The 13,402-nt window shown below is 34.6% G+C and overlaps 1 protein-coding gene across 2 annotated transcripts in view; it reads left to right on the forward strand.

Moving 5' to 3' along the window:
• The window catches only part of BDP1 (B double prime 1, subunit of RNA polymerase III transcription initiation factor IIIB), an 85,191-nt gene that overhangs the window by 35,825 nt on the left and 35,964 nt on the right, over positions 1 to 13,402 (forward strand). For both annotated transcript variants that reach the window (XM_027864175.1, XM_027864176.1), the window contains exons 12-18: positions 644 to 805; positions 2,435 to 2,600; positions 5,294 to 5,385; positions 8,639 to 8,825; positions 11,320 to 11,450; positions 12,047 to 12,257; positions 13,087 to 13,271. In XM_027864175.1, coding sequence (XP_027719976.1) covers positions 644 to 805; positions 2,435 to 2,600; positions 5,294 to 5,385; positions 8,639 to 8,825; positions 11,320 to 11,450; positions 12,047 to 12,257; positions 13,087 to 13,271 — 1,134 coding nt within the window. The remainder of the gene's footprint in view (positions 1 to 643; positions 806 to 2,434; positions 2,601 to 5,293; positions 5,386 to 8,638; positions 8,826 to 11,319; positions 11,451 to 12,046; positions 12,258 to 13,086; positions 13,272 to 13,402) is intronic.

Consider the following 13,402-nt stretch of genomic DNA (forward strand, 5'->3'; position numbering starts at 1 on the left):
GCGCATTATACCAACAACTTAACCTTGAAAGGATAGCTTCAAATACTTTGTGTATGTAAATTTGTACCATCAATCTCATATAGGTAATGATTTTACATTTTGCTACTTCCTGTCTTGAGGAAGAGCTTTTCTTGAGCAGAGCTTGCTTGTGTTAACTTGTAGTAGCTTCTTACTCTGAAGAAGGATTTTTTTTTCAGAATATACTTAGATAAAGCAAGTTTTTCTTTGCAAATGAGTTTCAGGTGTACTTTTCATTTAAGCACATAATGCAGGTTGCCTTTAATAGCCTCAGTTTGGCTTATCTTAATAGCTAATTTAATTTTCTTTCTTTCCAATTGTGTGTAAAACCTATGTAAGTTTTTGATGGTGATAGACATTGTTATCCTGTTTTTTTGAAAGAATGTTAGTTAGAAAGTACTGTTAGGCACACTATAACAAATTGAATTAATTAGAAACAATTTTGAATGTTATTCACTGAAAACGCCCCACAAAGATGCTGTAGGAGCAATACAGTATCAAATTGAATTTCTTAAGTGTGAACTACATACTTCTTAGAATTTCCATGCTTTAAAGACCTCTGAATGTTTATGCATGTTAAAGGATAATACTATCACATCTCTTTGACCATGCTTTTCTTCTTCAGTAATCAGAATGCTAATGCCGCATCAGTAGCAGCAGTTGAATCCTCTGAACCAGAGGCTTTAGATTTGTCTCCTTCAAAAGCTAGAAGTAAAGAATTGACTCAGATTGTTCAAGTTGACAGCAACGTAGGAGGAAAAATTAGTGATACTAATATTAAACTCCTGTAAGTATCTTTTATAAATGAAATTGTAGGAAAAAGAGAAGTGGTGTGTTGAATGTTCATGACATTTCCAAGGGTTAGATTCAGTGTACGTTTCTTTTGCCATTAAGTGTATATGTTAATGACATGTGGCATTCTGCCATTAACTTTTTATCTTTAGATACTATAGAATAGGTATATGATTCCTAGTAAGTTACTGATTATAATAATGCCTCTATAAGAAATTAAGTCTTAAGTTTTTTCATGGGTTTTGTAGTACCGAGAATATCATCCGTGTGGTCTGTGCATATCATGATCTTTCGAGATCTTTTCATCTTTTTCTGTTTTTTATTGGTGCTTCATTGTTTCTCTAGCCAACATATTAGAGACCTTCCTCTTTTTTAATATCCCAGATATGCTGTTGTACTGTTTGGTCAGTCAGTTTTCTTTCTAACTAGATGAGCAGCCTACACCCTTTTCCACTCACATGAGACTATATTTTTTATGCCATTTCTTGCTTTCAAGTTGTTGTTGGTTATGTACATGGCACAACTTAGTTATGTCTATAATGCACCTTTCCATTTGCCAATTTAGGAATTTGTGATGTTCCATTTTTGTAGCCATATAACATCACTGGGGAAATGGTGGCAAAAAGGTGTAGTGGGAACACAATTTGAGATCCTTGAAAACCCTTTGCAATTTCCTGAATGTGGTTCATTCTCTTCTGCACTCTTGGGTCAAGCAGTATCTGTGTTGTTGTTGTGTGTGTTTGTATTAATTTGATGCACTTCTTGTCCACTTTTGATGCAATTAAATTTTTTTTTCTTTTGTGCATACATGGTTAGACTTTTCTTGTACTGCATAGATTTAACCAAAGAGGATTTGGGACTTGATGTCATTTAGATGTCTACTAATAGGAGATGTGGATAATCTGATATCGATGGGGACTTAAAGTTACCTTATTATCCATTCATCTGATTAAAAAGTAGAAGCTATGAATGATTGATTAAAGCAGCCCTCATGGAATATCTTTTATAGACTCTCTATGAGTTTAATCATCTAAAAGTCTTTAGAGCTATTTTTTTCATTCTAAATTTAATGAACACTAAAAAAGAGAACCTTTCCCATATAAAAAAATAGAACAGAAAAAGGGATTATATGTGAAACAGCAAATGCTTTTTTTTAAAAAAAAGTATATCATAAATTCAGTAGGCTACTGTCATGACTGTTCTGCTCGTTGGTTTCTCTCTGACCTTTTATTCCCTTCCGTGTGTTTTTTAAGGTGTTTGTTTCAATCATCCTTTTTTTTAAAAATTTATTTATTTTTTTACTATCACTAGCTACTAAATGCTTTTCTCACAATAACACTGAGACTGAGGTAGTGTAAGTATCATTATCCATTTTGTACCAATTAGAGAACGGAGGTTCAAGGATATCAAGTGATCTGACCTGAGTCTCGTAGCTAGTAAAGGTCAGATCAGGGACTCATTCTGCAATCTTGTGACTCTTTAAAACAAGACCATATTTCAGTAGGTGTCTCTTTTATAATAACTTTGTTTTTAAGCATTGTTTTCTGTAATTACATGTCTTTGACCATACACAAACTCTCTAGTTTGAACATAGTTTAAACTTTATGCTATTTTTTTTTTTTAGGGAAGCTGAAAAAGCTGATACTGGCAAACCCAAAGTGAGAGGGCGTCCCCTCAGGCCTAAACCCAACTTGTTAAGACCATTTGGAAAGAAAGTAGAATCTACTGAAAATAAAATTGAAGTAGAGAGCAAAAATTCATTTCCAGAACTTCCAGGAAATGTTGAAAAGGTATAGAATAGGAAGAGACTAAGTTGAAAATAAATTATAAATTTTTTTCCAGATGGTTGATTAAAATGCATGAGGTGTGACTATGAAGTAATATTATGTATTTTTAAACCGCTATGCTAGAATTTATAAATCCAAATGATAAAATTTTCCAAATGAATCACTATACTTATTCCAGTGTTATTGCTATTACTGAAGACATTTTTGAAACTTTCAATATCTATAATGTTAACAGATGTTTGTCTTGTGAGGATAAATATGATTTTTGGAAATATCGCAAAATAAATTTGACTGAAGTCTGAAAAACTTGAATAATATGGTTTTTGTGTAAAAATGAATTGTGATGGGATTAGACATCTCAAGTGGAGATGTGCCACTCTTAAAGGAAATATGATATTTATTATATATCTTGTGAACTTTTCCTGAAAGCATTTTTGAAAATGCACTTCCAAGAATGTTTTTGAGAAATGGCATTATCATTACCACCCAGCTTGGAGGATCACACAGACAACTTAAGGTCCAGTATCCCTGGTTATTTCCTGAAAATACTACCCTCGTTGAGACTACAAGTATTAAAATAATCTTCCACCTGCTGCTTTTCATTCAGCTATCCAACTTCCCTGTCCCTTTGTGACATAGGAGCTGCATAGGAGCAATCTATGCTACCAGTGCCCACCTTATCCTCTCTCATTCTCCTCTTCTTCAGCTCTCTTCCACCCACGTCCTCTGGATTTCCTCCTCCATAATGACCAAGCTTCCTTTTGTTTTGGATTTCTTCCTCTTATACTTCTGTTTTTTGATTCTTACCAAAATCTCTCTTCTCCAAGATGTCTCTAGATCCCTGGCCTTTGTCTCTAGCGCTGGCTAGATTTTCCTTCATACTTAGCACCCTCCAGGAATCTAAACAATCCTTGCTTGCTCACTGAAACTTTCAGACTTTACCTTTATCACCATCACTCAGCAGCCTGTTCTTTGAAATGGAGATGATTGAATAATTATTTTGCCTTGTATGATCATGGTGGCTGTTCTGTACTAACCATCAGGACATTCTTCTGCCTTTCTCCACCAATAATCTCTTTGTTGCCTGTTCTGTCAGTCAGTCTTTCCACAGTCTTTGTCCTTGTTGATCTCTCTAATGTATTTGATGCTGTTGACTACTCTCTCTTCCTGGATATTTTTTTCCTCTCTTGATTTTTGTGAAGCATCACTCTTCTTCTCTCTTCGGATTCATCATTCTTACCACACTCGCTAAAACTGTGTGTGTTTCCCCAAAACCCAGTTCTGTACCTACTTTTCCTTTTACCCCTTTTTGGGGTGCTCCCGTGGATTTAGTGATCATATCCATGAATTTGACTCCTAAGTCTGTATATCCAGTATAGTTTCTCCCCTGAACTTCAGTCTTTTACCTATTTGACATTTTAAACTGGATATCCTAGAGGCAACTCAGACTCAGTGTGTCCAAAGGAAAATTCATGATTTCCTCCCTTACTTCACCCCTCTTCCGGATTTCTTTGTTTTTGTCAAAGGCACCACCATTCTTCCAGTCTCCTAGCTTTACAATCTTGGGCTTATTTTCATCTTTTTGCTTTCCTTCACCCAAAATCATTTGCCAAATTTTGCTACTTCTCCCTCCACTAAATCTTGCGTACCCAGTCCATTCTCTCTTCTCACCCAAGTAATTGGTCCCCTCAAATTCACCTCTACCTCAGTTTGTCCTCCACATAGCTGCCAAAATGATTTTCTTAGGTGCAGATCTGGCCATGTATCACTCCCCTTCTCATTTAACTTCAGGGTTCCCTGTTGCTTCTGTTTGGCTTTTAAAGTCCTTTAAAATCTTCCCTCAACCTGTCTTTCTAGCCTCATTCTAAATTATTCCTCTTCCTTACATCCTGCAGGCTAGCCAAGCATCCTCTCTGTTCCTCAGTCAGGGCGTAACGTCTCTTGTCTTAGGACCTTTGTGCTGGTCTTCCCCTCTGCGTGGAATGCACTTCCTTCTCACTTTGACCTCATAGAGTGCCCTCACTTCAGTATTCATTTCAAACATCATCTTCTACATGTAACCTCATATGATTCCTCCAACTGTCAATGCCCTACCTCTTTGGCTATTTTGTATGTAATTATCTTGTATTCTGTTTATATTTATTTGACATATACTTATAGATATACTTATGTTTTGCTTCTTAGAGTGTACTTTTTGAGAGTGGGGATTGTTCTATTCTTTGAATTTGTGTCCTTAGCATCCAGTGCAGTGCCCAGAAACATGCCAAATGGTTAGTAAATGTTGATTGAGCAGTCCTTTTGTGATGCCTTAGAAGGACAGTTCCATTTGGATGTCTAAGTTCTGGTGTATTTGTTTAAAATAGTTGCTTTTTTTCTTTTTTCTTTTTTTAAGGCAGTTGGGGTTAAGTGACTTGCCCAGGGTCACACAGCTAGTAAGTGTCAAGTGTTTGGTCTGAGGCCGGATTTGAACTCAGGTCCTCCTGACTTCAGGGCCGGTGCTCTATCCGCTGCACCACCTAGCTGCCCCTGAAATAGTTGCTATTATCCTACATTATATGGTAGGTTTTTTGGTACATTGTATTTGGACTTACGGGATTTTCTTCTGTTCCTTAAATTCAGCCACTAAATTAAATTTCAAAAGCTTATTTTGCTATAACTCTTATGTGTAAATAGGTTAACATTTTACAATTTTCCAGAATCACGTGGAAAAAGATGAATGTGGCCCTCCTGATGTTACTGGAAAGGAAGTCACAGCAACAGAGAGTCAAGGACCTGAAACTGAATCTCAGTAAGTATCAGGAAAAATAATTTTTAAAATAGCATTTAGGAATGGTGGCAACATGCATGGAAGATGATTATGACTTCAGATTTTTTCATTTTATTTTGTTTTTCAACTAATATGTATTTCTTTTCTTCGCTTAATTTAGAAGTAAAAAAGATAAACAAAACCCTTGTAGCAAATATGTATAGTCAAGCAAAACAAATCACCATGTTATCCTTGTCTGAAAATGCATATCTTATTTCTGGCTTTTTTGTTTCCACTGGTTATATTTAAGGTCCATTTAAAGTGTAGCTATACCCAACTCAATTGAAATTTGACATGTACAGAAATGGTAGTTTATAGTAGTTATTTCTATAGGTTATGAAGCTCCTTTCTTACTACCATTGTCACAGGATACTAAACAAATCCATGTTTAATAAATGTAGAGTATAACAGCATGGGAATTTTATTGATTTATTAATTTTTAATTTAAAAATTTTTAATTTTTATTTTTAAGTTTTAAGTTCTCTTCCCCCTTCTACACCTTCCTTCACCCATTGAGAAGGCAAGAAATACAATACTTAGTATATATATAGGAAGTCATGCATACATTACTTCAGCATTAGCCATGTTGCTGAAAAAAAAAAAGAAAAATAAAGAGGAAAAAAGTATGCTTCAGTCTACATTCATGGTTCATCAAATGTCTCTGGAAGGAGATATCATTTTTCATCATGAGTCTTTTGGAATTGTTTTGGATCACTGTAGCTCAGAGTAGCTAGGTCTTTCACAGTTAATCATCATTACAATATTGCTGTTACTATGTACAATGTTGTGTCCTGACTTCCCAGGTTTTTCTGAAACCATTCTGAAACCATCTTGCTCATTATTTCTTATGGAACAATAGTATTCCATCACAATCATCTATCATAACTTGTTCAGTCATTCCTCAATCGATGGGCATCCCCTCAATATCCAGTTCTTTGCTACCACTAAAAGAGCTGCTATAAACATTTTTGTACATAGAGGTCCTTTTCTTTTCTTTGATCTCTTTGATCTCTCTGGGGCATAGACCTAATAGTAGGATCGCTAGGTTAAAGGGTCATGGTTTTATAGCTCATTGAGTGTAGTTCCAAATTGTTCTCTAGAATGGATGGACCATTTCAGAGTTCCACAACAAAGGCAGCATGGAAATTTTAGAAAGGAACATTTACTTTAAAAAAAAAGAGAGACAGAAAGGCATCTCTAGTATCATTCTTTCCAGTTATCGCCAGTAGAATTTGTTGTTTCCCAGCATTGGATTTGTTATTTATCACCCATGTGACCTAGCAACTCACTCCACCTTTCTGGGCTCCCTCATCTGTAAAATGAAGGATTGGACTAGATGACTTTCAGGGCCCTTCCAGCTCTAAATCTATGTTCCCTGTCATAAGAAAAAATGGTGCCACATTAATCAAAGGGAATCAAATAGTAGATGTTAAGTTGAGTGGGGAATAAGCATTTATGTAGTCCCTGCTATGTGCCAGACATTGTGCTAAGTGCTTTATAAATTCTCATTTGATCCTCACAGTGACCTTGTGAGATAGATGCTATTATTATCCACATTTTGCAGTTGAAAAAACTGAGACAGAGGTTAAATGACTTGCCCAGGGTCACACAACTAGCAAGTGTCTGAGGCATTTTTGGAACTCAGGTTCTGTTGACTCTAGGGCTAGTGCTCTATCCACTGTGCCACCCAGCTGCCCCAACATTCTTTTTTAAAACTTTTTGAGTTCCAAATTCTCTCCCTCATTCCTTCCCCTCCCCCCTCATTGAGAAGGCAAGCAATTTGTTTTGGTTATATATATGCAGTCATGCAAAACATATTTCTGTGTTAGTCATGTTGTGAAAGAAAACAGCAGAAAAAAACTCAAGAAAAATAAAGAAAAAAAGTGTGCTTCGATCTGCATTCAGGCTTTATCAGTTCTCTCTCTGGAGGTGAATAGCATTTTTCATCATGAGTCCTTTGGAATTGTCTTGGCTCATTGTATTGCTGAGAATAGTTAAGCCATTCACAGTTGATCATAGAACAATATTGCTGTCATTGTGTATACTGTTCTCCTGATTCTGGTCACTTCACTTTGCATCAGTTCATGTAAGTCTTTCCAGGTTTTTCTGAAACTATCTTGCTCATTATTTCTTATAGCACAATAGTATTCCATCATAATATGTTATCACAACTTGTTCAGCCATTTCCCCAGTTAATGGGCAACCCCTTAGTTTCCAATTCTTTGCCACGACAAAAAGAGCTGCTATAAATATTTTTGTACATGTAGATCATTTTCCTTTTTATTTTATTTTATTTTTTTTATCTTTTTGGGATACTGCTGGGTCAAAGGGTGTGCAGTTTTATAGCCCTCTGGGCAAAGTTCCAAATGGTCTGCAGATTGGTTGGCTTAGTTCACAACTCCACCAACAGTGCATTAGTGTCCTGGTTTTCTCACATCCCCTCCAAACATCCAACGTTTTTCTTTTCTGTCTTATTAGCCTATCTGATAGATGTGAGGTGGTACCTCAGGGTTGTTTTAATTTGCATTTCTCTAATCAGTAGTGATTTAGAGCAATTTTATATGCCTATAGATAGCTACAATTTATTCATCTGAAAACTGCTTGTTCATATACTTTGATCATTTATCAATTGGAGAATGACTTGTGTTCTTATAAATTATACTTAGTTTTCTATATAGTTGAAAAATGAGGCTTTTATCAGAGGAACTTTCAGCTGCTTTTGTTTTTGGTGACTATTTAGTTCATTCTTAACATATTCTAGGCAATATCATTTTTTTTTTTGTGAGGCAGTTGGGGTTAAGTGACTTGCCCAGAGTCACACAGCTAGTGAGTGTTATGTGTCTGAGGCAGGATTTGAACTCAGGTCCTCTTGACTCGGGGGCTAGTGCTCTATCCATTGTGCCACCTAGCCGCCCCTGGCAATATAATTCTTTTTCCACAGTCCTCCTACTCCTTTCCCCTTCTCCTACCCCCCCTTCCCTGTTTCCTTCTATTTTTGTTTTATAGAAGTTTAATGAAGTACCTAAAAGATAGGAATTATCAATTTGTGTACACATTTCTAACTTTACAATTGATAGTAATGAAAAATTTAATAAATTTACAAAGAATTTTAAAGAAAATGTTTCACAAAATGAGATATTCCAAATCGTCTTAGTTATTGTAAAATACAGTAAATAACAGATCATATGTTAGGAAGAAGACATCCCTTATTTTACCCCCCCCCTTTTTTTTTCAGTGAAAAACATGGTTTACCAGAAACTAATAAGGCAAGTACTTTCAGACCACCGAGGTTAATGAGGGGTCGAATGCAGAGGCCAAAGCCACATATCGGGAGAACAACTGGCCCGAAAGAAGTATTAGCAGCAGAAGACAAAACTGGAACTAAGGAAGAGGAGGAAAGTGAGTCCAGTGTCACCAAAGGTGTAAGTATTGTCTTTTTTTTTTTAAATTCAAAACAAAACAAAACAAAACCTTAGATCCAAGATCAAATCTAATCATTTGTTAATCTTATAACACAAACAAGCCAAAATCCTATGGTTAGGAGAACAGATTTCCCAAGTGTTAAAATAAAAGAAGAGTGAACCCTAATTTACCTGAATTTTGAAGAGACCTACTTTATACATAGTCTGTAGCCAGTCTTTAATTCCAGAAAGATCTCCCATGACCTCTCCTATAACCTCTCATTTAAATAACCCTTGCTTTCCAGTTGATCCTTTCTACCCCTACCTCAGCAGTAGTTGTTTGCTTAGGAAATGAAAAGTAATTTTTAATATTGACCTCAATAAAATATTATTTAAAAAGGTAAATACTTTTCCCTTTTTGGAATGCATTATAAATTTTGTTTTTTGGCATAACTAACATTTTTCTTTACTAAATGGCAAATATAAAATAATCCATATCAGCCTATTATGTTTGTGAAGTTTATTATGAAGACTTTGGGATGTAATTTTAGATTTATTTTGAATGGTAAAACCTTTCAATAAATTTGAAACTAGGTATTTTATATATAGTGTACAAAAGTCTTAGTGCAGTTTTAAGCTGTAATAACTTCAGTTAGTACTACAGACTTACAAAAAATGACATTGGAAAGGTTAATTAAAATTTTAAAATATTTATGTTTCTGATTAAAATTCAAAATAAGTTTTGTGCTGTAGTCATTTTTAAAATTTTATAAGAACTTTCATCAGCTGCTTCTCGGTGACTGAAAGCATTGCATTTGTAACCCTATCCTTAATTAACATCATGCAAAAATGAGGTTTTGATACCTACGTGACAGTTTTGATGTGACCCCGCAACAAAAAGTCTAATGGATATAGATCAGATAACTGTGGTAGCCAAGCAGGAAGAGTTATTAAATTATTAAACTGTGCTAAGACTTTTGGGACACACTGTGTACTGATTGTGTAGATTTTGTTCAGCTGTCAGTATAGGTGTCTTCCATGGCATCTGGAGCACTGACAGTTTGGAAAAAAAAGAGTAGGGGACTAAACAAGTTAGGTCATTTCCTAAGTTGGTCAGTAGAAAAGACTATAAGTAATATTTGTTGTCTAAAATGTTATGTTCCCTGATGTTATTTTTAAAAGCTGGTAGAATTCAGATTTTTAAAAATTGAATTATATTTCCTGTATGTGTAATCAAATTAATTTTTCTCTGATGGTCCCTGATAGATTCTTTACTTTTGATATTATTCAGTCTTTTTTTCTTGCTCATAGCATCTATTATTCTCTTTAATATACAGTGAGCATTCAATAAGTGCCATTGACTGACGCAAACAGTCTGACATCAAACTTTGAAATGATAACTGTGGGACCTGTATACAAATGTCATGTCTGCATTTTGTTGATTTCATTATAGTGGTCAGTCAACAAAATTCTGGTTAAATACAGTGGTCATTGTTAGTACCATACTATCAAAGTTAAGGGACAAATCCTTCCATTTGTTAACAAGTAAAACATAATTGTGCTTAATATACTTTGTAATCATGTTTTAGGGAATACCTTTTTATTAAAACCAGTCATGTCAGTATATTTAAAGTAATAAATGAAAGGGAACCAATATAACTGCCTTGTAACAGATTTATATATCTTTGGTTTTTCAGGCTGCCATTTGAAGTATTGTAATAATTGCTTATGGCTCACGTGATTCCTAGTGATATAATAGCAATAATTGACCATATATATACATTATCACATTTGATCCCCATTTGACTAATATATTGAAGGAAGGATACTGAATGAAGAAGTATTTGGAAAGATAATTTTGAGGGTCATGATTTGGAGGGATGACATTCTGGCAACTTCTTGTGTGTTAATAAAAAGGGAGAAAGAATGAGTTCTTAGAGATGTGAAAATAAGAGGAAAGAGTAAATGGAGGCATATGACATGTTATTAGCTATTTAAGAGGAGTATTCAAAGGACAAAATTTAAAGAATTATGTTGGCATTTTATTTGTGAATAGGATACTATAACTTTTTTTCCTCTAGAAGTACAATAGCCTGGATTTTCAAATGAAGTTCCTTTCTTCATTGGGTATATTTTTTCCTCCACTGAAGGCCTACTCTTGATGCTTTTTGTGATGTAGAGTTGATCTATTCTCAAAGGCTGGCCCAGTAGATTACAAGTACTAACAGATTCTTCTAAAATCGAAAGGCTTCTATTACAAGCCTAGTAACATGTTTTGCTTGGCATATGAACATCAGCATAGCTAAATTCAGAAAGCTTCATAATCAGAAGGTTCATCTTCAGGCAGTAGAGTTTTTTGGTCACAGAAACTCATGAAGCTTACTATTGTGTGGAGGTATCATTAAGAGAGGAATTACCCACACCAATAAAAACTTTTGAATTATTAAAATAACATGTGCATTTCTTAGCATCATTGTGAAATGTATAAGATGTTTGCCATTTTTTTATTCTTAAGGCCCAAGTACAAACAGAAGATCAATCATTTAACAAGTTAGATGTTGGGAATAGTTCGCAGAGTGAAAAAGAAGATGTAATTTCTCAGAAGTCAAAAACAGATGAGCTTGAGACTGTTAAGGAAAATCAGAGGTAAGTGCATCAGGAGGAACCGATTCAGTTTTTTTGTCTTTGTACTCCTAGCACACAGTATGTGCTTAATAAATGCTTGTAGGTTAATTGATTGGTTTGTAATTGAAAATTTTATGTTTACACATGATAATTTTTCCAAAGTTTAGCTGAAACGACCTATCAATTTCTTAGAACATCTATGGTCAGTTATAGGGAAGACATAGGAAATTCTTTATACTCACTCATGAGAAAACTTGGAAACCTGCTATTTTAAATTTTTGGACATTTGAAAGCATTGCATTTAAAAAAAAATTTCTTAGTTTCTTACCCTTTGTATGACTAGTTTTGCTAAAATTATTGTTTCTATAAGGTTTCTTTCTTGTACCTTGTAGAATATAAGATGTAGAACTGTGGTGAAAATTCTGCTTTAGCCTTTCCCATAAGCATTTTAAAGACAAGATCTAGAATTTTTGGTATTTACTGTTTTCTTGTAAGATGAAGTATTTCTTCTCTTTTCCTTTCTGAGGTTTCTGTGTATTCTAGCACAAGTCTCCAACTACTATAGCTTTACTAAAAGATTAAAGAACCTATTTGTGATTTTGCGTTGTTTTTGATAGTCTGCAAGATGGCGGTAAATCAAATACACTCAAACGAGGACCAGTATTGAGAACACGATTTCAGAAGCCAAGACCTAACATAGGAAGAGCAACTGGAAGAGGCGAAATTAACACAGGGGAAAAGGCACCCAGGGAAATAAGTGTTACTGGAAAACTAGAAGCAAGTTTGCCTCAAACTGATGAAGAATTTAGTTCTCTTCCCCTCCCAGATGTAAGTTTTATGCATTTTTGTTTATTAAAAATATTCTTAGTTTTTTTTAGAGAGAGTTATTAGTAAATTCTTATTATGAACATTGCCTTACACCTAATGAAATTCGAAATCTTTGAAAGTGGTGATGGTTATATGTAGATTCTCGAAGGAGGAACATTATTTGTTAAGTACTAAATTCATTGTGAAGATCCATAATATGGTCATTAAGTACTGTGCTATAGCTGAAATAATTTTATAAATTACCTTGGATAAGTCAGTTTCTTTCCAGGTCCTAGTTTTTTCATCTGTAAGCTGAGAAAGTTGGTCTAAGACAGTGTCTGAAAGGCTCTAAACATTCAGGATTTTATCATACCTCAAGGTCATCTCTTCTGTGAATTATCATTTTATAGTATTGTAGATATAGGAGGTATAGGAAATTAGAATTAGAATGAATCTACTGATTATAGAATATTCCTGAGGATTTATTTTTAAACTGACACTAACTCACTACTGAGTTCTTTGATGTTTAAAAAACAAATTCTCTTTATTTGAGGGTTCTGGTTCTATTAGTTGAAGTTTCCGTTGTCCTTAAAACATTTTGTTAATGAATGCTTTCTAATATATCTTATCTGTTAGATGATTGGGTTTTAAGAAGGTAGCCTAAGGAATGGAAGCATGCTTAACATAAAAGTAGCTAGGAAGAATTCACAACTTCAGAATTCTTTTTTATCTGGGATAAAGATTTGGCATGACTTCTTAAAAAATATTGGTTATAGAGTGACTTAGGAACGTTTTAGACACTTGAGATCATGCTTGTGCATTAGTTGATCATTATAGATGTCATTTCCAGATTATAAGCTGTGGAGTGCCACCCCCTGTTGAAGCGTTTGAAAAAGAAGCACCTTCTCAAAAGGGAATCTCAAGTCCAGTAATTCTTCTGAAGCCTTCTTGCATGTCACCTGTAGAAGGGTGTGAAGAAGATGAAGAAACACAATCTACAACTGATCTGGAGCAAGTCTCAGATATTATCAAAAGGTATCTGAGTGGATATATTTATTTGTAAGAGAAAATAAAATTTAAATTCATAGTTGATAGTAAATTAGGTAGGATTTCCGATACTTGGAAGACAGAAACAAAATTTGAGACTACCAAAATAAAAGGGGAAA

Source organism: Vombatus ursinus, unplaced genomic scaffold (assembly GCF_900497805.2).
Source record: "Vombatus ursinus unplaced genomic scaffold, bare-nosed wombat genome assembly UNPS02014774.1, whole genome shotgun sequence".
Taxonomy (NCBI): Eukaryota; Metazoa; Chordata; class Mammalia; order Diprotodontia; family Vombatidae; genus Vombatus; species Vombatus ursinus.